The sequence below is a fragment of the Chenopodium album genome, chromosome 24 (assembly GCF_948465745.1).
Source record: "Chenopodium album chromosome 24, dcCheAlbu1.1, whole genome shotgun sequence".
In the NCBI taxonomy this organism is placed as follows: Eukaryota; Viridiplantae; Streptophyta; class Magnoliopsida; order Caryophyllales; family Amaranthaceae; genus Chenopodium; species Chenopodium album.
In genome coordinates this window covers 4003688-4028309 of record NC_137857.1, presented here as the reverse complement: position 1 = coordinate 4028309, position 24622 = coordinate 4003688, and the positions used below count along the sequence as shown (strand labels likewise).

The 24622-nt window shown below is 35.6% G+C and overlaps 3 protein-coding genes across 3 annotated transcripts; all 3 read left to right on the top strand.

The window, feature by feature from the left end:
* The first annotated feature begins 225 nt into the window (after window positions 1-225).
* LOC145610092 (2-alkenal reductase (NADP(+)-dependent)-like) lies at window positions 226-8832 on the top strand. Its single transcript, XM_081665355.1, has 5 exons — window positions 226-468; window positions 1231-1408; window positions 2732-2898; window positions 3219-3301; window positions 8341-8832. Exons 1-5 carry the CDS (start codon window positions 226-228, stop codon window positions 8735-8737), a joined length of 1068 nt encoding a protein of 355 aa, XP_081521481.1. The 3' UTR covers window positions 8738-8832.
* Window positions 8833-9250: 418 nt separating this feature from the next.
* LOC145611813 (2-alkenal reductase (NADP(+)-dependent)-like) lies at window positions 9251-11910 on the top strand. Its single transcript, XM_081667181.1, has 5 exons — window positions 9251-9541; window positions 10378-10555; window positions 10681-10847; window positions 10975-11057; window positions 11347-11910. The coding sequence occupies exons 1-5, from the start codon at window positions 9299-9301 to the stop codon at window positions 11732-11734; spliced, it is 1059 nt and encodes a 352-aa protein (XP_081523307.1). The 5' UTR covers window positions 9251-9298; the 3' UTR covers window positions 11735-11910.
* A 2345-nt stretch (window positions 11911-14255) lies between these two features.
* Window positions 14256-17615, top strand: LOC145610091 (beta-glucuronosyltransferase GlcAT14B-like). The gene is made up of 4 exons (XM_081665354.1): window positions 14256-15206; window positions 16429-16504; window positions 16584-16699; window positions 16811-17615. The coding sequence occupies exons 1-4, from the start codon at window positions 14651-14653 to the stop codon at window positions 17344-17346; spliced, it is 1284 nt and encodes a 427-aa protein (XP_081521480.1). The 5' UTR covers window positions 14256-14650; the 3' UTR covers window positions 17347-17615.
* The last annotated feature ends 7007 nt before the right edge of the window (window positions 17616-24622 follow it).

Genomic DNA, 24622 nt, shown 5'->3' with positions numbered 1-24622 from the left:
TGGTACATAATAACACCTTTATGTCCTTTTAATATAATAGATTAATAGACAGTTAGGCAATTAGCTTAGCCATACATCATTGGATATATCGTAACGAAAATGATTTAAGGACCACAAATTGTGGTTGTAGACTTGTAGTAATACTGTAATACAAAGTATAAAGCAAAATAAAGAATAAAAATATGTGCAACTAAAAATTGAGAGAGTTAGCTCAAACACATCAAAATGGATGAAATTATAGGCAATAAGTTTGTAACCATAAAGCACACCATAGAAGGAGCACCAAAGGAGGATGATTTTGAGGTTTTAACTACAAATATTAGCACATCATCCATTAAACAAGGCTCCAACAATGTCCTTATAAAATGCCTTCAATATTCCATTGATCCTTACCAACTTAACCGCATGAAGAGTTTTAGTCCTTCTCATAATTCAGTAGCTGCGGCTTTCAAATTGGTGCCTGGTAAGGTAATGTTGTTTCGGCTTATTGATTGCTCGAAAGCGTTTAACAAATATAAAGATACTTTTACGGCCTGTTTGATAAGTAGTATAAATGATATCATAGCTCATCCTATATACGGAGTAGTATATACTTCATAATTCCGTATATATATACTTCTCAATTTGATTACCAATCCCATTTCCTTTTGGATGGTAATGGACATTATTTATGAGTAAAATTGCAAATTATGAGATGAGATTGCATTACTACGGTCTAACAACCATTAGATTAAGGTTATTTGTTATGTTGGCTTTAATATATACCCTTTTGGATTAATTGATAATGATTGGCTTGACTTTTATATCGATTAACTGACATTGATTTAAAAATCTATCATGATATATAAATAAATAATTAATTAAGGTTAAACTATTTATAGGTTAAAATTCTTATATGTTGCCGATCATCATAGAGGTTACTTCTTTAGTGTAATAAGGGTTACTGATTTTATTTTATTTTTATACGAGTAAGTAATTATACGGTCTGGTCAGCCACACACTGGTTTGTTTGAAGAAAAGACTATTTTCTGGTCTAAATAAGTCTTCTTGATGAATTGATCTATAAGAGTAAGGTAAAATTCAAATTAATACTTGCAATAATTTAACTGATTTTTTATTGTATTATAATTAATAGAATTTCACTTTATGTTTAATATGGAGTATTTTATACATATTATTTGAAAGTGGCGGATGGAATTAATGGTTTAGTGTTTAATTTAAAAATTGCAGCCAATTAATGGAAATGCAGTTGGAAAAGTTGTGGCTTCAGGGCATCCAAAATTCCGAAAGGGTGACTTAGTTGCTGGAATATTGATTTGGGCACAGTATGCCGTGGTGGAGAATGTCAATTTGTTGAGAAAATTAGATCCTACGGAATTTCCCTTGTCATACCACCTTGGAATTCTTGGTATATCTATTAACAATTCTTTCTTTTCGTATGTTCGTTTTGATCTTTATGTATTCAATGATCATTACTACTTATTATGTTGTATATTATATCATAAAGCTTAAAATATGCATGGTATAACTATCCGAGGATTAATTAGTTTTATACTCTATTCAGAAAAGTTTATAGACATTATGTCTTGGTCAAAATAGGAAGCACAGTTAGAATAAGTGAAACAAATGTAACTAGATCAATAATATGTATCCTCTAATCCCACTGACTTAATTGATATACATATATCAGTTTAGAAAAAATATAATTGTGTGAAATTTTTTTAGATTCGCCTCAATTATATGTACTTAAATATATACTAACAAATACGAAGATTTAATAATTTACCTTAACTAATACTTTAAGATATTAGTGATTACAATAGTATTTTGACTAATGTAAAATGAATAAATGATACTTCGTACTGTATAAGAAAAGTTGCAAGTAAAGAGAAACAAAGGAAGAATCCCAACATGAATATAACTATATAAGGGTCTAAAAGGTTCCCAACATGAATATAACTATATAAGAGCCTAAAAGGTTGTATGTCCTCAAATTATTGTCATCTCACATGAAATCATGAGCTTCAACCATCATCTCACATGAAATCATGAGCTTCAACCAACCATATACTCCATAGTACATGTAAACGTGCTGGGTGGAGATGGCCTAGTGAGAAGCCTACCTTTTAATTTTGAGGTTACAAGTTCGATCTCTGGGATGAGATTTTCTCAAGGTCATAGATACTTCATTTGTTCCACAATAACTAACACAATCAACTTTGCACAAATGCTGATGCACTAGTTTGACTTTATTTTTCACAAATTCTTATATGTGGCTGACCACACCGTGTGGCCAACCATTATAGATTTATAGGTGTTACTTTGTTAGTGTAATAGGGTTACCTGGTCAGTGTTAAAGAGGTTACTTCGTCAGTGTTATGGGGTTACTTGGTCAGTGTTACTTGTTCAGTATTATTGCCTTATTGGGGTTATTGGTCGGTGTTATAGGGGTTACTTTGTTCATCTATATGTGGCCACAATGTGTATCAATAAAAAATTTTAGTTATATTATGAAATTTTATACAAATACCTATCTAACAACATATTTAAAAGACAACATATGTTTTTATTATGTTAATAAAAATTATGGTCAAAGCAAATACATAAACAGTGAAAAAAATTCAACATTTTAATTATTTTGGGATGAAGGGAGTATTGAAAAATTATGATACAATGGACTTACTTTTGATGAAAAAAATCCAACATTTCAATTATTATCATGTGTTTGTAGGAGTCAGTGGACTTACCGCATATGCTGGGCTTTTCAAAGTGGGCAAACCAAAGAAGGGAGAGAGGATATTTGTATCAACTGCTTCAGGATCAGTGGGAAATTTGGTTGGACAATATGCTAAGTTATTTGGTTGCTATGTTGTTGGTTGCGCAGGTTCCACTAATAAGGTTAGCTAGAGAATTTTAATTATCGTACATAAGTTTTTTAATTTATCTTGTTCAATAATTGATGCTTATCAAATATCAATTATCATTAGATTCATTACCTTAGTTGTTTTAGTTGCACGTTTTGATCGTGTTTTATGATTTATACGTAATGAAAAATATAGCCATGTGAACCTTGTTAGATTCGTCATGATATAATTGATGGTTAAGCTTGTGCATTGACAAACGTGACTAAAAAAACGTGTTAACTAAAAAGAAATAAATGAAGTATTTTCGTTTTGATCTTTACTAATTGTCGCTAATACAATTACTATATTATGTAGGTTGCTACGTTGAAGGAAAAGCTTAACTTTGATGATGCATTCAACTATAAAGAAGAGAGTGATTTGAAGTTGGCTCTTCAAAGGTCATATCTATTTAATTTAATGAGCGCGTGCTAGCAAATACCAAGTATATATATTTTATGTTAGGGACATTTTGTGGTCTAGTCAAATATTACTTCGTATTATTTGCATAAAAAAATATTACTTCGTATTATGTGGTGGTACTCTGGATTATTATGAGTTTTTTGGCAAAAATTTAAATTTTATGTGGGTTTGAGATATATTAATGTGTGTTAGTGAATATGCTTAATATTCATTGATCCCTTTGTATTCTATAATTATTAGTGTGTAGCCTTCTGTATTCCTTCATTATTAGTTTGTAATATTTCCTTATATATTTCTGATAATGAGAAGGCAATCTCCAAGGAGAATTACACAACATCACTATCTTACATGGTATCAGTTGCCTAAAGGGTACTCTCCTCATCCCTTTCGACCCTTGGCCTTCTGTAGCCTTCTAGCAGCCGCCATCCCTCCTTCCGTCACCAATGGCCGGCGATGATGAAACCCCTCCACCTCCCTCTAACACCTTCCAACCCGCCTATGCCGTAAACAACATCAAGAATCTTATTAGCATCACTCTTGATCAAGAAGAAGGGCAATACGCCACTTGGGTAGAGCTTTTCCATATTCAAGCTTGTGCGTACAATGTTCTTGACCACATCGATGCCTCTGTATCTCGACCCTCGGATATTGATGATGCGACATGGACAAGGTTAGATGCAATTGTGAAAGGTTGGATTTATAGTACTATCTCCAAAGACCTTGTTCACACCATCATGAAGCAAGGTGCAACCGCTCTTGAATTATGGACCCGACTTGAAGCGGTTTTCCATGACAACAAGCATACTAGGGCTGTGTATTTGGAGGAGAAATTCAACACCACTCGACTTGAGAACTTTGCTTGTATGGCAGATTATTGCAAAGAGATCAAGCTTCTTGCCGATCAATTAAGCAACGTCGATAACCCGGCCTCTGATAGAAAGATGGTTCTTCAGTTGATTTCTGGTTTGACGAAAGGTGAATATGATACGGTTGCTGCTCTTATTTCCCAAACCGAACCAACCCCAAGTTTTAGCAAGGCTCGTTCTATGTTCTTGCTTGAGGAAACTAGAAAGTCAAAGCAAGATGAGCATGGTCAACAAGCCTTAATGGCTCAACAACCACCACCTGCCGCCGCTACACCGGCGCCACCGTCACCGCAGTCCGACTACCAGCGAGGTGGGACAGGCCGTGGTGGAAGGGGACGTGGGAGAGGACAAAACAAAAATGGCAAGGGACGAGGAAGGGGGCGTAATGCAAACTCCTCCCAGCAGCAATCCAACGGCCCATTCTTTGCGGCCCAACAAGCACCTCAGTGGGGTGGGCAGCCCATATGGCAGCAACAGCAACCAGGCCAATGGGCCTCACCCCCATGCCCTTTCCCTACTGGCCCAATGCAACAAATCAGAGGACAGCCCCAACCTTCTATATTGGGCCCACGTCCAAATCAGAATCAGGCCTACTATGCTAGCCCAGCTCAAAACGGATATGGTCCACTCATGACTCCCACGGAATTTGGTCAAGCCTATAGCTCCATGAACTTCCAAACTCCCGACAACGGTTGGTACATGGACACGGGAGCCACCTCTCATATGACTCGTGATTCGGGTAACTTTTCTAAACTGTTTAATTTGAGCATTCCTCAATACATTTTAGTCGGTGATGGCAAACGCATTCCAATTCATGGCTACGGATCTACCACTCCCCCCCCCCACCTTACTCTTCTTTCCAACTCAAAGATGTCCTATATGTTCCTAGCATTATTAAAAACCTCATTTCTGTGCGAAAATTCACTTGTGATAATTCTGTTTCCATTGAATTTGACCCTCTCGGTTTTTTTGTGAAAGACCTTCATTCGGGGACAATTCTAGCGAGATGCAATAGTGTGGGGGACCTCTATCCACTATCCACAACTTCCGCTTCCAACACTCAATTTTCTCTAGCTGCAATATCTCCTTCGACGTGGCATCATAGACTTGGACATCCCGGCACACCAGTTTTTGATTATCTTAAGAAAAACAATCTTATCAATTGTAATAAGAATGCTAGTACTCCTTTTTGCTACTCTTGTCCTTTAGGAAAACATGTACGACTCCCCTTTAAGTCGTCTACTACTGTAACGTTTTCCCCCTTTGATATTATTCATGCAGACTTATGGACTTCTCCTATTACTAGCAAATTGGGTCATAAATATTATTTGGTGTTGCTCGATGACTTCTCTCATTTTCTATGGATTTTTCCCTTAAAATTCAAATCCCAAGTCTATGACATTTTCTTAAATTTCCGTACTTTTGTGAAAACTCAATTTGAAAGGGACATCAAAACTTTTCAAAGTGACAATGGTCGGGAATTCGATAATACTCCTTTTCATACCTTTTGTGCAAAGCATGGCATGGTCTTTCGATTCTCTTGCCCTAACACCTCTTCCCAAAATGGCAAAGCCGAAAGAATAATTCGCACTATCAACAATATGTCCCGCACAATTCTTTTTCATGCCTCTCTTCCACCTTCGTTTTGGGTTTATGCAATCCATATGGTAGCTTATATTCTTAATATTCTACCTTCAAAGACCATCCAAAACAAAACACCAACCGAAGTCTTATACCGTAGGTTGCCCACATACGATCATCTTCGTATTTTTGGATGTCTTTGCTACCCTAACTTAAGTGCCACCGCTCCTCATAAGCTAGCTCCCCGCTCTAAGCCATGTGTCTTTTTGGGATTCCCTTCCAACCATCGGGGTTACCTATGCTATGACTTATCATCTAACAAGATCACTATTTCACGTCATGTCACCTTTGTAGAGGACATTTTCCCCTTCTCTGACATCTCTCAATTTCGTGAATCTGATTATGGGTTTTTAAAATCCGAAATCCCTCCCTTACCAGCGCCACTTCTCATCCAAGCTAACAAAGGCCCAGAAAATCGGCCCATCACTGATGGCCCACACTCCACAACTCATAACCCACCAAACTCCCCACACAACTCTCCCTTACATTCATCTCCCTTGTCCAACACACGGTTGGGCCGTGACTCGGCCCAGCAGGCCACACCACACCAGCCCAGTTCGCCAGCTTCCCCCAATTCTCCTTTGATCCAATCAATTCCCACAAATGCTGTCCAAACTTCTCAAACATGCCCACTTCCTATTCCATCACATACCATGACTACACGTGCTCAAAGTGGGATTTTTAAGCCTAATCCGAAGTACAATTGTTCGGCCCAAGCTATCTCTTCTATTCCTAAAAATCCCAAATTAGCCAAACTTGATCCTAATTGGAATGCGGCCATGAATGAGGAATATAATGCTCTAGTAAAACAGCAAACTTGGGAACTTGTTCCGAGACCGGAAGGGGTGAACATTATTCGATGCATGTGGCTATTTAAGCACAAATACAGGGAGAATGGTGACTTGGAGAGACACAAGGCGAGACTTGTTGTAAATGGCAAGTCTCAACAGGTTGGAGTTGACTGTGATGAGACTTTTAGTCCGGTGGTGAAACCGGCAACTATTCGTACAGTTTTGAGCATTGCTATGGGCAGAAATTGGCCTATTCATCAGCTTGATGTCAAAAATGCTTTTCTTCATGGGGATCTCAAGGAAACTGTCTTTATGCATCAACCTCCAGGTTTTGTGGACCCCAGGTTTCCTCATTATGTGTGCCGGCTTCGAAAGTCTTTGTATGGTTTGAAACAGGCTCCTCGGGCATGGTACCAACGGTTTGCTACTTATCTCCTTCGGATTGGTTTCGTGTGTAGCAAAAGTGATAACTCACTATTCATCTTTCGTCATGGCCCAAATGTTGCTTACTTACTTTTGTATGTTGATGACATTGTACTCACCACTTCTTCGGAGTCACTTAAATCCGAGATTATTGGGCTTCTAAAATCCGAATTTGATATGACGGACCTCGGCAAGCTACATTATTTTTTGGGCATTTCTGTGACACGGTCTCCAAGTGTTATGTTTCTCAGTCAACAAAAATATGCCGAGGAGATTATTAGTCGTGCCAACATGGGAAATTGCAAACCGGTTTCCACCCCGGTTGACTCCAAGTCGAAATTGAGTGCACTTGATGGGAAACCAGTCGCCGACTCTTCCTTATACCGTAGTCTTGCGGGTGCCTTGCAATACCTCACTTTCACTCGACCGGACATTGCCTATGTCGTACAACAAATTTGTTTGTTCATGCACGACCCTCGTGAGCCGCATTTCAATGCCCTCAAACGCATCATACGGTACATCAAAGGCACTGCCGACCATGGCCTTCACCTATACAGGTCTGCTCCTAGCAGCCTAGTCTCATATACGGACGCCGATTGGGGTGGCTGTCCGGACACACGAAGGTCGACCTCAGGCTATTGCGTTTTCCTCGGCGATAACCTTGTATCTTGGTCAGCAAAGCGGCAACCAACCTTGTCTAAGTCAAGTGCCGAAGCCGAATACCGTGCCGTCGCGAATGTGGTTGCGGAAACCTGTTGGATTCGCAACTTGCTGCTCGAACTTCATTGCCCAATCAAGCGAGCTACTCTAGTATACTGTGATAATATTTCGGCTGTGTATTTGTCCAGCAATCCCGTCCAACATCAGAGAACAAAGCACATCGAACTCGACATCCTCTTTGTTCGTGAGAAGGTAGCCTCGGGTCAAGTAAGGGTCCTTCACGTACCTTCGTCCTACCAATATGCTGACATTTTCACAAAGGGTTTACCTCGGCAGCTCTTCTTGGACTTCAGAAACAGTCTAAGCGTTCGGCCCCCTCCCGCTACGACTGCGGGGGTGTGTTAGTGAATATGCTTAATATTCATTGATCCCTTTGTATTCTATAATTATTAGTGTGTAGCCTTCTGTATTCCTTCATTATTAGTTTGTAATATTTCCTTATATATTTCTGATAATGAGAAGGCAATCTCCAAGGAGAATTACACAACATCACTATCTTACAATGTGGATGCGTGTAATAAGTATGTAACACACAATTTTATCAATGATGTTATTGGGTGTTTAAACCAAATGCAGGCACTTCCCAGAAGGAATTGACATCTATTTTGACAATGTGGGTGGTGAGATGTTAGAAGCTGCTGTTGCAAACATGAACCCCTTTGGTAGAGTGGTTGCATGTGGTGTAATCCCTCAGTATGTCGATCCTACTAAGAGAAGAGCCGGTCCTAACATGATCGACGTCGTTTATAAGCGAATCACCATCCAAGGATATCTAAGTACCGATTACGACTTTCAACAGGATGAACATGGTTTCGCAGAGTTTTTATCAGCAACAACAAGCTACCTCCAAGCAGGTCAAATGCAAGTGCTTGAAGATATCCATGTTGGCATAGAGAACATCCCTTCAGCTTTTGTAGGTCTCTTTTGTGGCCGTAACATTGGCAAGACTGTTGTCAAAATCACGGATGATTAATTAACTTTTTCGAGTTTCATTTATACTCCATCCATTCCAAATTGATAGTACAAAATAATTGGTAGAAAAACAAACTTATTTTATTTTTTTTTTTAAAGTTTTTACCCTTGTGTGGTTTGAGTTGGAAATGAGAACAAAATAAAGTTTTTCGGTGTGGTTTTGTTTAAATAAAATTTCTGGTCTAGCCTGCTCCAATTGTTTAATTTGATTGAACTTTGATTTAATTGCACATTATGAATAAACATTATCAAGTGATATCTTGTTAATTTCAATGAAATGTAAACGAAAATTAACCTCAATAGGTCGGACTCACTTATTTTATACTAATAATATTATGTACTTTTCAGGGATTGCTACTTGAACTAGAAAGCATACTACGTTCCTGTCAAAAAAAGAAAAGAAAGCATACTACGTAGATAAGAGTTCTTCTAATAGCCATACATCATATATGTGGTTGTAGACTTCTTGTAGCACTTCGTAGTACGGAGTATATATATCTAAACTAAGGTTGCCAATATTTAACATGTGCAACAAACAAGTGAATTGATTAGCTCAAACAAAATGGAAGAAACTTTAAGCAATAAATTTATGACAATAAAGCATAGCATAGAAGGAGCACCAAATGAAGATGATTTTGAGGTTTTAACTACAAATATTAGCACATCAACCCTTAAACCAGGCTCCAACAAAGTCCTTGTCAAATGTCTTCAACTTTCAATGGATCCTTACCAACTTAACCGCATGAAGAGTTTTAGTACTTCTCAAAATTCTGTGGCTGTGGCTTCGAAATTGGTTCCTGGCAAGGTAAATGTCTTCTCGATCACACGAAAGCTAGTATATGTTTTACGGCTTAATTAACTACTAGTTTAAATGACGGTAAAGAGAATGAATTTGATAGTTTGTACATGAATTTATATGAGAAGTGAATGTTCGTTATCAAGGTAAATAATAGCTCATCCGATTAGTATATTTTCCTCTAACTTTCATGATTGCAATACTTTAGTTTGTTTTTGAAAGGAACATTACTATGGACACTAGTTTAGGCTCAAGGTTATCGATCTAATATGTTGGTGATAATATATTGTTTTTGGGGTACTGTATGTATAATTTGAGCCTATTTCGTTTTCTTCTATATTGAAAGAATTACGAGTATATTAACTCCCTAGAATTTAAGATTTTTAGCTATCCACTATTTTGTTAGTTGGAAATTGTAATACAAGCATTCTCAAGTTCAATTAAACATTTCCCTCAATTGTGTTGTTAGTGACCCACGTAAAATATATGTTCTTGTTTAATTTATTGATTTTGTTAAACTTTCTTGCATCAGTTGTAAACCACTCTATAAACTGCCACAAAATCAGGCCAAGAGGTTAATTTTGTGTGCTGACGTGGATTGATTATGATTGGCTTGGCTAAATAATTCTAATTTAGGGCCTGTTCTCTTCAGCTTATTTTCAGTTCAGTTCTTATCTTAATTTTTTTTCTTTCATAAAATATTCAGTTCAGTTTAGTTCAGTCAATCAGAACAGACCCTTAAGTTATTTAAGTTTAGGCTAGTCTTTTGCTCTAAACCTTTAGAAATTTGCATTTTGCATTGATGAATGGATTTTAAAAAATTTGTAGTGTTTTAATAATGACAGTTAATTGATGGATATGGAGTTGGAAAAGTTGTGGCTTCAGGGCATCCAAAATTCCAAAAGGATGACTTAGTTACTGGACTATTGAATTGGGCACAATATGTCGTGTTGGAGGATGTCAATTTGTTGCAGAAATTAGATCCTACAAAATTTCCCTTGTCATACCACGTCGGAATACTTGGTATATATTATCTCCTTTTAACTTTAAGGTTATAAGTTCGAGCTCTATGCAGGGGTATCTTTTTTTATTTTCTATGAGTATATAAAAGTAATACGCATATACTCCGTATTATTTTGTGTTTGTAGGAGTTGGTGGACTCACAGCATATGCTGGATTTTTCAAAGTGGGCAAACCAAAGAAGGGAGAAAGGGTATTTGTTTCAACTGCTTCAGGATCTATTGGACATTTAGTAGGACAATATGCTAAGTTATTTGGTTGCTATGTTGTTGGATGCGCAGGTTCCACTGAAAAGGTTAGCTAGTGAATTATTTTTTACATACAGAATACATAGTTTTTATTTAATCTTAGCAGCTTGTTCAAAATATCTTTATCTTCATTTCTTTACAAACTTTATCTACTACCATTGCTATATTATGTAGGTTGCTATGTTAAAGGAAAAACTTGGCTTTGATGGTGCATTCAATTATAAAGAAGAGAGTGATTTGAAGTTGGCTCTTCAAAGGTTATACTCGTATCTAATCCATAATTGTAACAACGAACACCCTTTTTTTCACCTATCGAATAAAAAATGAGTGTGTGCATGCTTAGCAACATTTAAGAGACATCTTGTGATTTGGTCACATATTATTACGTGGTTGTTATACTAGCTTGGATAGTTAGATCGATGATTATTGTAAAAATAATTCAAATTTTTTAGAAGGTCTAAGTCAAATGGTACATATAAATTTGAACATAACAAGTAACTCCGTAATTTAATTAATGTTGAATTCGGGTGTTTAAACCAAATGCAGACACTTCCCAGAAGGAATTGACGTCTATTTTGACAATGTGGGTGGTGAGATGCTAGAAGCTGCTGTTGCAAACATGAACTCCTTTGGTAGAGTGGTTGCATGTGGTGTTATGTCTCAGTACACCGATCCTACTAAGAGAAGTGCCGGTCCTAACATGATCGACGTCGTTTATAAGCGAATCACCATCCAAGGATATCTAGCTAACGATTTCAGTGATGAACATAATTTCACCGAATTTGTATCAGCAACATCAAGCTACCTCAAAGCAGGTCAAATGGAGGTGCTTGAAGATATCCATGTTGGCATAGAGAGCATCCCTTCTGCTTTTGTAGGTCTCTTTTGTGGCCGTAACATTGGCAAGACTATTGTTAAAATCGCGGATGATTAACTTATTCGAGTTTCATTTACTCCATCCATTCCCAATTGATAAAAAAAATTGTTAAATAAATGAATTCGATTCTTAGTGTTTAGTTGTTTACCCTTATTTGACAGTTGATAATGAGAATAGAATTAAGTTTTGTACTCGTCTTTAGAAATAAAGTGTTATGTGTGAATTTTTAGCTATGGGTTGGTCTACTATAGCCTAAATTTTCTGGTATAGTCCAATTGTTTAATTTGACTTAACTTTCACCTTAAATGTACGTATATGTATAAGAAAAAAACATTATCTAGTGAGATCTTATTAGATTCATCTCAATGTGTGCTATTCAGATATTTGATTTTCATAATTTTTACAAATAATATGTAAACGAAAAATAAAAGATTTTAATATGGTTCGATATGATCTTATCTAATATGATTTAAACTAGAATTAAAGATAGAGAGTGATTAACAATAACATGTTGAAGAGAGTAACCCAACAAATTAAAATTACTAATGCATATTATCCTTTCTAACACTCCATTTCTTGAGTTTATCTGTCTTTCATCATTAGTAAGATTATCTTTTCATCTCCCCTTTCCCATCACATCCCCTCATACCACTCCACGATCCTTTGGTAACTAATCGCTTGCTGTTGAAAATTATACTTCGTATGTATATATCCCAAACTCTATACACCTTTATCATTATTATCCCCTTCTAATCTATATTCCTTTAAACAAACACAAAACTTATCATATCCTCAGTTCTTTATTCCTATTCCTTTACTTTTACCCCTATACATAAACCTCTATCCTATGATCTAAAGATGGCTGATTTTATTTAGGAAAAATTGCTCCCATTAATCTGAACTTTGCCTCATCCGCCGAAATTAATCCCAACTTTCGTTTATTATCTATCACTCCCAACTTTAGGGTATTAATTTCTATTGCACCCAACAGGTCATCCAACCTGATGTAGCAGGTTACCTAGACACGTGTCAACACGTGATAGGTCAAAAAAAATTTGAAAAAAAAAAGAAAAAAAAACCTGCCAAACCCAGCCCCCCACCCCTATCCCGGAAAACACTACATCACCACCCCCAACCCCGCCGGAAATTCGCGCCCACCCCCAAAAACCCTACCCCGCTGCCGGAAACCGCCGCCCAACCACCCCTTCCCTTTCCCCACCCCCGAAAACCCCTCCCCACCAGCCCAGCCACCCTCGAAAACCCCTCCCCAGTAGCTTCCGTTTCCGGCAGGGGGGTGGTCATTTCCGCCCTCTCCGATTCGTCCCTTTCCTCCGATCGCCCCCTTCCTCCCTTCCTCCCTCTGATTCGCCCTCTTTCCTCCCTTCCTCCTTCCGATTCCGCCCTCTTCCCCTTCGTTTCCATCCACCCCCTTCCTCTTCGGATTTCGACCTCGATCGGCTTCTTCTCGGCTTCGTCGGCCCATTCTGGAGCTTTACCAGGCTAGTGTTACTTAACTTTGGTTTGGCCGATCCCACCTCGAAGCTTCTCTCTAACGGTGAAAGCGGTGTCGCTGACACCAGCGGTGACAGACATTTGCCGATTTTCGCCCTTCCCCTCCGATTTCCGGCTGCTGCTTTGGTGGCCTGTGCTCGAGGGCAAACGGGGATGGCCGGTGCTCCGGGGGAAACGGGGTGGTTTTGTTTTGTTTTTTTTTTAAATTAATTTTTAAGTTTTGATTTTTTTAAAACTTTTGAACCAATCTGGTTGTGACACGTGTGCAATTAATCACAAGTCAGCAAAATTTACCTCTTCAACCGGTTTCAAGTCATCTAGGTGCAATAGAAATTAATACCCCCTAAAGTTGGGAGGGAGTGATAGATAATAAACGAAAGTTGGGATTAATTTCGGCGGATGAGGCAAAGTTCAGATTAATGGGAGCAATTTTTCCTTTTATTTATGGTTTGATCCAATCTCTATTGATCTATGACTCTATGTCATAGTGGGAATCGTGCAAATGCCAAATGCACCCTACACGCTTCTTCTAAGAGTTCTAACTATATGCAAGACATGCATTATAGTCGATAACTCCTTTTAGTTACACTCGAGTGCATAATTGAATTTATAGGTGCATCTCAGCGCATAGCTCCTATGCATTTACAGAATATATAGGAGGGTAAACATGTAAATTTGACAACCTTCTGGAAAAAGTTGACTTCACTGTGATACATTATAATGTACAACTATGTATCATTATGAATGTGTAATGTACCATTGAAGTATAAGTTGTCTGTATAGTTCACTTTGTGTACTATTATGCGTGCAGTGGTATTTTTTACCATCCTATAGATTGGATATTTTTTCTCAAAATACTTACCACATTATCACCTATTATGCATGTAGTGATACATTTTTCATCCTATATGCTTGCTAAAACAATTGAAGCTATGCGCTCAGAGTTAAAGGAATTTATACCATTCCGATTCCCAAAACAATGATCCTCTTTGGCATTTTGATTAATAGTCCCCACCACTTTACCATTGCCAATTAATAAAGTAACTCGAGTGAGTCCTCACTCTACTTTTTGTACAACCCTACTTATATATTCCCATACAAAGTCTTGCACAAAGTCCACCTTTTTCCTAGCCTTTTCTCTCTTTCTCTAATTAAACAATGAATTGACTCTAAAATTCAGCACATCATCACCGATAGTAGCAGTAAAGAACATCATAATTTTTGGATTTTTTTTTTCCATCATTTTTTTTGATTTATCATCACACCTTTCAACCACCTTATTCTATGGCACCACCACTCACCCACTTCCCCAAATTAAATTCCTCATACTTTTCACCTGAATCAACAAATTAATACCCAACAAACTTCCCAAAATTATACAAAATCAACCAAAAGTTTTAATTAATTTTTTGTGCCCCAAATTCCAATGCAATTTACAGAATTAGCAACAACAAAATCAACATGGATTTGAGCAACAAATTAACCCAAATCCAAAAAAGGAAGAAATGGTTTTTTCTATTATTACTTCCTTTCTTAATTCTACTCTCTATTTTCACTTCATTTAACTCAAAAACCCCATTTTACAAAACCCATCAATTTCATCAAAAAAACTCTCAAAACCCAGAATTTGTTGAATCAAAGTTGAAAATTTCACCAATTTCCAAAAACCCAATTCCAAAAATTGCTTATTTAATCTCTGGTTCAAGGGGTGATGGTGAAAGTTTGAAAAGAACATTAAAAGCTCTGTATCATCCCTTAAATCAGTATGCTGTTCATCTTGATTTAGAAGCTCCACCTGATGAAAGATTGGATTTAATGGATTTTGTAGAGAGAGAAAGTGTTTTTAGAGAGATGAAAAATGTTAGAGTTGTGGCAAAGAGTAATTTGGTTACTTATAGGGGCCCCACTATGGTGAGCAATACACTTCATGCTATGGCTATTTTGTTGAAGGAAGGTGGTACTTGGGATTGGTTCATCAATTTGAGTGCTTCTGATTATCCTCTAGTAACTCAGGATGGTAAGTTGTCACTTTTAAGTAAAATAAAAACAGTTGAAATTTCTTGGGAATTTCATGTTGTTGGAATTTGTTGTTTTCTTGGTTTGTTTGTTGGTATTGAATATAGTTTTTGTCATGTTTGTAATCTATGTATTGGTAGGTTTGTCTTATTATTCTTCTTGAGAATAACTCAGGTTGTGTTTTCTTTCCTACTTGAAAATAAAGTAATAGACTGATTAGTCTATGGAATTGGTAATTATTACTTAGTTTGTGGAATACATGAACAAATGCTAAATTTGAGGTTTAATGACAATTTTAATTGCTTGAGCTTGATTTTACATTGCATTTGTATATTCTTTATAGCTGTAAAAGTTGCCATTTCAACGCTAGAATCTGGTAGCTTGGCTGATTTACAATTGAAGTAAAGCTCTTATCTTTAGCTCCTTTTTTGGGTGGGCAGATAATGGCATATATTCTCTTTTTAGTGTATCTATCTTTGGTGTCTTGAATTATATAAAAACAATGTAAATCTTTTAGTGATCACTTTAAGCATTTTTTTTAATACTAGTGTTAGTGAATAGTGATATTATTCTTGATGGTTATAGTTTATTGTTGGTTTAAGATTAGTGAAGCTGTCTGTCAGGGAATGTATGGCCTCACGTGGATAGGCATCATATCTTCTCATGTTATAGAATTAGTAAATGTTGGATTAGAATGAATAACTGATTTGTTGTGTAGCCTGAAAAACGAGGTAGAATATAAGTTGATCCATGGATAGATTTGGCTATGCGAACGACAAGTTTTCGTTGAAGATAGGTGTATTGCACTTGTAGCAATTTGATTTTGTTTAGCTAGAAACTGAAAACTTATGATATTTGAACTCTAGATTTCATGTTCAAAATGATTATTTTAGGAAGGATGTACTCCGTATTCGGTTACATGCTAGCAGGAGTGGTAACTAGACTTTTCGATTCTAGCAGGAGAGTACAGAAATGTCTAGGAATAACCGTCTCCAATCTATATGTATGAAGGCATAATCTATCAAAGTGTGACAATTTGTCGCATTCTTAATCAAGTAGTGTGTCGCTGTTTAGATTTGGCCATGTTTGAGTTTGATGGTGCATGCACTACTTTACCACTTACTGCTTGTTACCTACTCATATTGTTCTAAATGGATATTGTATTCGATCTTGAGTTTCTTGACAGTTATTTTTTCCTATTCCTTTCTTATATTGTGCAACAGATTTGCTGCATGTATTATCAACCATACCAAGAGAACTTAATTTTATTGAGCATACTAGTGACATCGGGTGGAAAGAGTATGTGGCTCATCTTTTCTTCTCGATGTTTTTAATCCAACAGTTCTTGAACCTGAGTGAACACTCTTGTTTTCAACAGATACCAGAGAGCGAGACCTGTTATAATCGACCCCGGGTTGTATAGCACTCAAAAATCTGATGTCTATTGGGTCCCTGAAAGAAGAGGCATTCCTACAGCATTTAAATTATACACAGGTATACTTTGGTTGGAAAATCCAAAAGTAAAGAGCTAAACTTCCAACTTATAAAGTCTTGGAAAATATTATGTTAAAGAGAGGTTTTGACATATATCAATTTCACTTTCAGGTTCTGCTTGGATGATGCTTTCTCGCCCTTTTGTTGAGTATTGCCTATGGGGTTGGGACAACCTCCCAAGGACAGTTTTGATGTATTATGCCAACTTTCTTTCCTCACCAGAGGGGTATTTTCACACTGTCATCTGCAATGTTGAGGAGTTTAAGAATACGACAGTGAACCACGACCTTCACTTCATATCATGGGATAATCCTCCTAAGCAACATCCACATTTTCTGACAGTTGATGACTATGAGAAAATGGTGGAAAGCAACGCCCCATTTGCCAGGAAATTCGGTAGGAAAGAAGCTGTGATGGATAAGATCGATGCTGAGCTTTTGGGAAGTGATGACACTGGGTTTGTGCCCGGAAAATGGTTGGTCAGAGAAAATGAAAACAGTACAGATGGTTCTCTGTCTTACTCAGTGGTAAATGGCACGATTGAACTTAGGCCAGGTCCTGGTGCTGATAGGCTCAAACGCCTCATTAGAAAACTATTATCAAAGGAAAATTTTTATCCAAGGCAATGCACCTCAATTCCATTATGATTTTCAGTCTCTGAATCTCCCACTTCACACGGCTTTTTCTTGGTTCAAATGAATGCTGAGCACCAAAAGGAAATAAGAACTGATAGATATATATTTATACTGGCTAGTTTACTGTCCCTGCTTCATCTTTCAGGTCAGTTTACTTTTTGAGATGTGAAATTAGTTGCAACATATAGATGGATTACATGGATATTGGTTTTTGTATATTCGATCAATGGTATAGTCTTTCTCCAAATCTCTTTTTCATTCATATGATATGAATTGAAGTATGGTTAAATCCCCAACAGTCCCATTACCTATCTACTGAATATGAAGGTTTAGCCTGCCTAGCACGGTGCATGGTTTTAGGAATTGACATTTACATGACGCCTTACTCTTCTTTATACTCCATTTGCGTACATTCTTTCTTCAATCATCTACCAAATCCGCCCTCGTATAACTAGGAATAATGGTGAGTTTAATACATTGGTTAGTTTGCTTTCCCTGCTTGAATTTTTCATTAGCTATTGGCAGTGGCGGAGCTACATGTGTGCATGGCGGTGCACGTGCACCAGCAGCGCAGCCCTGAAAAATTAAATGAAATTCTAGCCTTTTCCCCCCTTTTTTTTTTCTTTTTCTTTGCAGTGTCTCCATGGCTGAGATCTTCAAACTATGAAGTATGGACTCAAAATTTGAGTTTTAGAATAGGTGTAGGACATGTGGACAGCTGTCTAAGACTTAAAGGTCCATGACCTCTACCCTCTATTTATTTAATTTAATAACTACTCCCTCCGTTTTTAAATATTTGCTCCATTTCTTCATGCGCGGAGTTTTAGAAGAAAATGGAGAAAGTAATAAAATATGGAGGTAGTGGGGTTGGTAGAAGAATAGAAAATTATACAAAAGCAAAAGTAGTGGAGAGAATTGAGGAGAGAGAATATAAAATTAATAAAATATGATTTATGTTGGGTCCACTAGTTGAGAAAAATGAATTAACTATTATAAAAACTTTCCAAATAAGGAAATGGAGCAAGTATTTAAAAACGGCCACAAAAAGAAAGTAGAGCAAATATTTAAAAATGAAGGGAGTAAGAGACTGTTTATATTTACTGAAATGAGCTGAACTGAACTGAACTGATTGGAGCTGAATTGAACTGAATTGATTGGAGCTGAACTGAACTGAGCTGAGCTGAATTGAATATTTAATGAGAGAGAAAAAATAGGAACTAAACTGAATTGAACTGATTGGAGCTGAACTGATTAGAGCTGAGCTGAACTGAACTGAAATTAAGTAAATGTGAACAGGCCCTAAAACTTAAAAAAATGCAAAATGTTTTACTGTATTTGAAAGCATAGGAAAAAGTACCGGAGTAGAGAGAATTTAAAGTTATTTCTTACCAGGCAATAGCTTTTAAATTTCAAACATCTACATTTTAATACACCTTTTTTTTTTTGTTCTTTTTGGCTTAGAAATTAGTACGTGTACTATGTTAGAACCCTTGCGATGCACGTTTTATATAAAGCCTATTTTTAATGTACATTTTAAAAATAAATCACTATTATACATGAATATAAATAAGAATTACGTACATTTTATAATTTTAATTTTTTTTTATTTTCATCAAAATTATGATATAGTGATCAACGTTGTCTAATTCATAGTTCAATGTAAGAGGTCATACATTAGAGTGCTATTCAAAATTGTTTAAATTACCAACAATAAAATGATAGGATTTAGTTGTAATGTAGAAGCTTCTAATATTTAAATTTCAAAAATGTAAAATATGATAGCAAAAAAAAAATGACATTATCATTGCATTTAGGCGGGAAAATTTCTATTGAGAGAGCGACACGTGTGCAATGATGACGTCAGCAACTTCTGTTTTAGTAATAGATGATAGATGTAAGCTCTTTGGGTGGTTTTGCCTAATACTCCTTGACACACATAGTGTCATCCCATAGTGACATGACACACATGTATGTTAATAATCTACTCTTTGAAACAATTTCAACAAATATCCACAAGACTATTTTTTTCTTACTATGTATATGCAATCATAAACATTAATTAAAAAAAATAAGAATAAAACATTAATCAAAGTATGTTTCATGTATTGGGTATTGTCCAAATTTTATAAGCCCATTATTTTGGTGGAATTTTGTGCTTATTCTATAAGCTTCTAGAATGATCAAGCAAGATCATTACTTGCTTATGATTTCTCTAGAATAATAACATACTTAAATGTTCTAGAGAATTATACATTGGAAGCAGTAGAATATAATACATGGTTCGTGAATTTTCTAGAAATATTCCGGCTTTTTCTTCCAAGCTCCATCCACACCTATAAATATAGGTCATAGACATTCAATCAAATAATATAAAACAACACACATAAGAAGCCATACCATACACACTTGTCTTCCTACATACTACCTCTCCTTGTACTATTTACCTTCTTTACGAATCCAATATTCCTACTTTATAATAATCCTTTGCGAACACACATAAGGAACCCTTTTTAGTTGCTACACTTCTTATTTTGAAAATTTTTAATCAGTTGCAACACATTCTATTTTTTACATTTCTTTCACTCTATCTTTCTCCTACTCACATGGGTCCCTCTTATTTTGAAAATATCAAATGGTGTGAAGGAAAATAAAAAATAAATAAAATTAAAAAAACAATTATCAAGAAAAATTAGAAAAGGTCGAAAGGGAATTAAGGAAAATAACATAATAAAAATAAAACATGAGGGGAAGGGATTCGAACCCAAAACCTGCTCTAAGAGCTATTGTCATTTTGTCAAAAAAAAAAAAAAAAAAAAAAAAAAAGCTATTGTCATGTGCATTACCATCTCTGCCAAATTCTTCTTACAACACTAAAGCTCATTAAATAATTTTTATATAGTGCTTTTCTTACAGTTTCAAGTTTTGGGGCACCAATCAATGTGAGGCCCTGTGCTGTAATAGTCGGTCCTGTTGATGATGGTATCTGATGGGATGCAAAGCATGGGATTAAAACCCATTTTAGGCAGCCAAGGGAAATGGGTCTGACGTCATAAATCCCAACGGCCAAACCCCCTAAATACTTTCTCTCTCCTTCCCTTCCTTTTTTTTTTATTATTTTTCTCCCCTAATTACAGTAGATTCTTTACAAATCCGAAAATTCTTAGAAAAAAATTAAAATTCATTCTTCATCTTCATCTTCATCATCATGACCGAACCTACCATTCACGTCGACAACGTCCTCACTTTTGTGCCTGATTTAACCAACTTGGGTGACAATGTCTAGGTAATCTACCTCGTCTTTCATGACGATTCGTCGGTGAAGGCCCGTCGAAAGTTTGTGAAGAAGTATTTTGGGGAGGAAAGAATTCGTTCACCTTCTGTAATACCCCGTATTTTTAATGTATTTTATAAATTATTTATTTAATTATAAAATATATTTTGGGTCAAACCATTTTAATTATTTGATTATAGATAAAACAAGTATTTATATTTGGATCAACAAGTATTTAATCCAAATGTAGCCTATTTTTTTTATCAACCCAATCATCCTATTTTTACTTTTGGGCCACCTATTTCTTCATTTAAAGTCCATTATTTTTATGAAGCCCAAACCTACCCTAACCTACTCTACACTATAAATACTCCATTTATCCCCAAAAATTTCCCACACAAAAAGGTTAGTCTTATTTTCTTCTCTTTTGTTTTATTAATTGTGTAATTATAATAATTGATTTATGGGTTTTGATTTTATTGTTTGAAATTTATATAATTAGTATCAAATTGTATTTTTGATGATTAAACTTTATAATTTTCAGATTTTGTAAATTTTATAACCTAGGGTTTTTAATTATTGAAAATCATGATTTTAGGGTTTTCATGAACAATTGATTTAGGGCTTTTATAGTAATGATGTTTTGAAATTTTGGTGATTATAACTACTAATTAATTTAACTTAATTTCAGATTATTTTGAACACGTAAATTCGTGTTTAATTTTTAGATTTTCGTTCGTTAATATTAATTCCGTTTTAATCCCGACCAGGTTCTAAACTCATCCGATTTTGATAAAAAAAAAAAAGTAGTGTTTTCCATGTGGAAACAACGTTTTAAGAAAGACTTACTACCTTTGGTAGTAAGCACCACCCTCTCGTGGCCAAATTCAGCCTCTAAATATGATTTTCGGGCAGTTTTTAGTTTTTAACGAAGTTTTTTTAAAATTTTATCCTTGAGCTTAAAGGGTAAAAGATAATTTAATTTTAATTTAAGTATAAAGATGTATTTTGATGAAGTTTTGAAGTGGTTTTTGATTAGTTTAAAATGCTGGAATTTTATTTAAAATATTATAATTGTGATTTTTTAAAAAAAAGGTGTGATTACCTATTAAAAAGGAGTTTAATTAGGGGTTTTCAAATAATTTTCAGATTATCTTAAATGGTTTAAAGTGAGTTTAAGTTGCTGAAAATTGTGTATACAAGGGTAATTAATTTAGTATTATTGTCCCTTTATGTAGGAGACTTGATTCGGAAATTGTTGTAGTATTTTCGGCCACTTTATGGGCTTAATTGAGGTACGTTCGCGTACTTAGCATAATTATGTTGATGTAGTAGCATGCTAAATGTGTTTGATTGATTACAAGTAATATCATGCTAGGTTTGGAATGAAAATTATGATTTGGATGTTATTAGTGATTGGATTATGAAGCATGATTTATTTGTGATGGATTATTGAATGGAAAATAATAGCTTGGAATATTATTTATGAACCACATATTTATTTATGGCATGATAGAGAGCATGTTTAATTAAACTAATTGTTTAATTTGGTTTGGAATATTGAAAAGGAATTTTATTATAGTTCATATAATTTTTATTGATGCTTTAAGCATGAGGAAGGAGCTATATAAGTGTATATATACACGAGGAATAAATTGTATGTTGGTGCCTTTGTGCACTTAAGGTGTTTTTTAATACCGAGGAATAGGATTTTTGGCGCTTTATGCGTTTAAGGTGTCTTTGACACTAAGGTAGAATTAAAAAGGGTTCAACATTAAACATTATGTGGTCACTAAATATTCAAGAATTAAATTGGTATGTTTATTTGATTGAATGATTATTGTTGATTGAATTATTATGCTTTGAGAGTCATCACCAAGTTTAATAATCTGTAAATAACGTTAAGTGAAAGAGATTACGAACCAAAACTCTTGCAACGTATATACCTTAAGTATGAACAATGGGGGGAGTTATGGGGTTTTATATTTAACCATAACTTCTAATGGAGTACATGACGCTGTACATTCCTTTTTATTTATTATTATGCGCAGGAATTCCGCCACCTTTGAGTGGTTTTGTCGCTGGCACGATTAGCTCCCGTGTCAGTTAACCTCAATTTATTTGGGGGAGGTATAGTTGGAAACCCGTTCGATGCGTAATCAACGCTAAATGAATTATTTAGTGTCTAATTAAAGTGTCTTTTTGATTGTTGTGTGTGCTTGTAAACAGGTGCATTGAGGTAAGTGTGTGTTGATAGGTGAAAGCATGTTAGTGTGTTTTATTACGCTTATGTACTCAGCTTTGCTGATTGTGTGTGTGTTTGTGTGTTTTGCCATGTCTTTATCTTGGCCCTATGATGACCCATTTTTAATGGAGAGTGGTGGGGACAAATAGAGATAAATTTTTCAGGTTGAAGCATATTCATGACGGGGCATGAGTGAAGAGTGAATCATGCTAGTTTACGATGTGTATTATGCTTTATTTATTTATGATACATTTTGTGTGGACTAATGCAAAGGTTTGGTTTTGGAACGGTTTTGAATAAGGGCCTTTAGTGGTTCCAAGTTGTAGTTTGATTTTATTTGACTTCGTTTGTTTTGGTTTTAAACTTTACTTACGTTTGGTTGTCTTTAAGTTGACTTGTTTTGAACGGATTTTAATTCTAAGTCTTCCACTGTGTATCTTTGATAATTGCCTTAGCCGTTTTCACGGTGGCGGTAATGTCTTAGATATTCCTAAATCGTATTTTAAAGAGTAAAATAGGTATTTTTAAAGGAAAGGAATTTCTAGGGTGTTACACCTTCCCTTTTTTATTATTTCTCTCCCCTGATTACAGTAGATTCTTTACAAATCCGAAAATTCTTAGAAAAAAATTAAAAAAATCCCCATTAATTCATTCTTCATCTTCATCATCATGACCAAACCTACCATTCACGTCGACAACGTCCTCACTTTTCTGTCTGATTTAACCAACTTGGGTGACAATGTCGAGGTAATCTACCTCGTCTTTCATGACGATTCGTCGGCGAAGGCCCGTCGAAAGTTTGTGAAGAAGTATTTTGGGGGAGGAAAGAACTCGTTCAGTAGGGATCGGAAGGGGTCAGTACGACACCCACAATGTCACACAACCAAGACAATCAACCCAAATTCAATCCAAACAAACCAATTTCTCACACAACCAATTTAACACAATCAAGACAGCAATAGGGCAGTAGCAAAATCAATAATAACTACAACAATAATCGGAAGAAACAACAATAATCAACACACACGGATTATACGTGAAAACCCTTTGATGTGAAGGATAAAAACCACAGGACCGTTTAAGGAGTCCACCCTAGATTCTCTTATTGATAATTGAGGGTAAAATAAACCCAAATCAGTCTACAAAAGGTTTAACAACCCAACAACAACAACAAACGATAAGAGATCGAAATTAGAGAGCAAACTATATATAGTGAGGTGTGACTCATAAAATTCAATCATAGATCATCACATAACGATACCATAGAAAGTGTAATATTGTTGCGAGTAATTTTAAATAACTATCCATATATATGACTACTAATTTTAAAACGAGGGAGTAGATGATTAACAAATCTACAAAAGTAAATATTCTTCTGAAAATATAAAATACTTTTAAATGTTACTCGTATTAAAAGTTATTCCCTGTAACTAAAAAGTGAAGAGAAATGAGATCCAGTCAGAGGTGGATCTACATAGTAACAAAGGGTAGCACTTGCTAGTTACTACCCCTGGAAAAAAAAAGGTTAATCAAAGAGACCTGTTTTTTGGAATAACGGGTCTCTTTGATGATTCCATAGCAAACTATGGACTTGTTTGGTTGACAATGCAAACAAATTCATGGGAATTTAAAATTCCTAAGAAATGAATATATGCACACTTGTTTGGTTGCCAATAATGTAGGAATTGGAACTTCTTAGGAAGTTCTACTTCCCACAAAATGGAGGAATTCATTTACCTAGTCCCCCCTAGGTAAGTGGAACTTCCTATGAG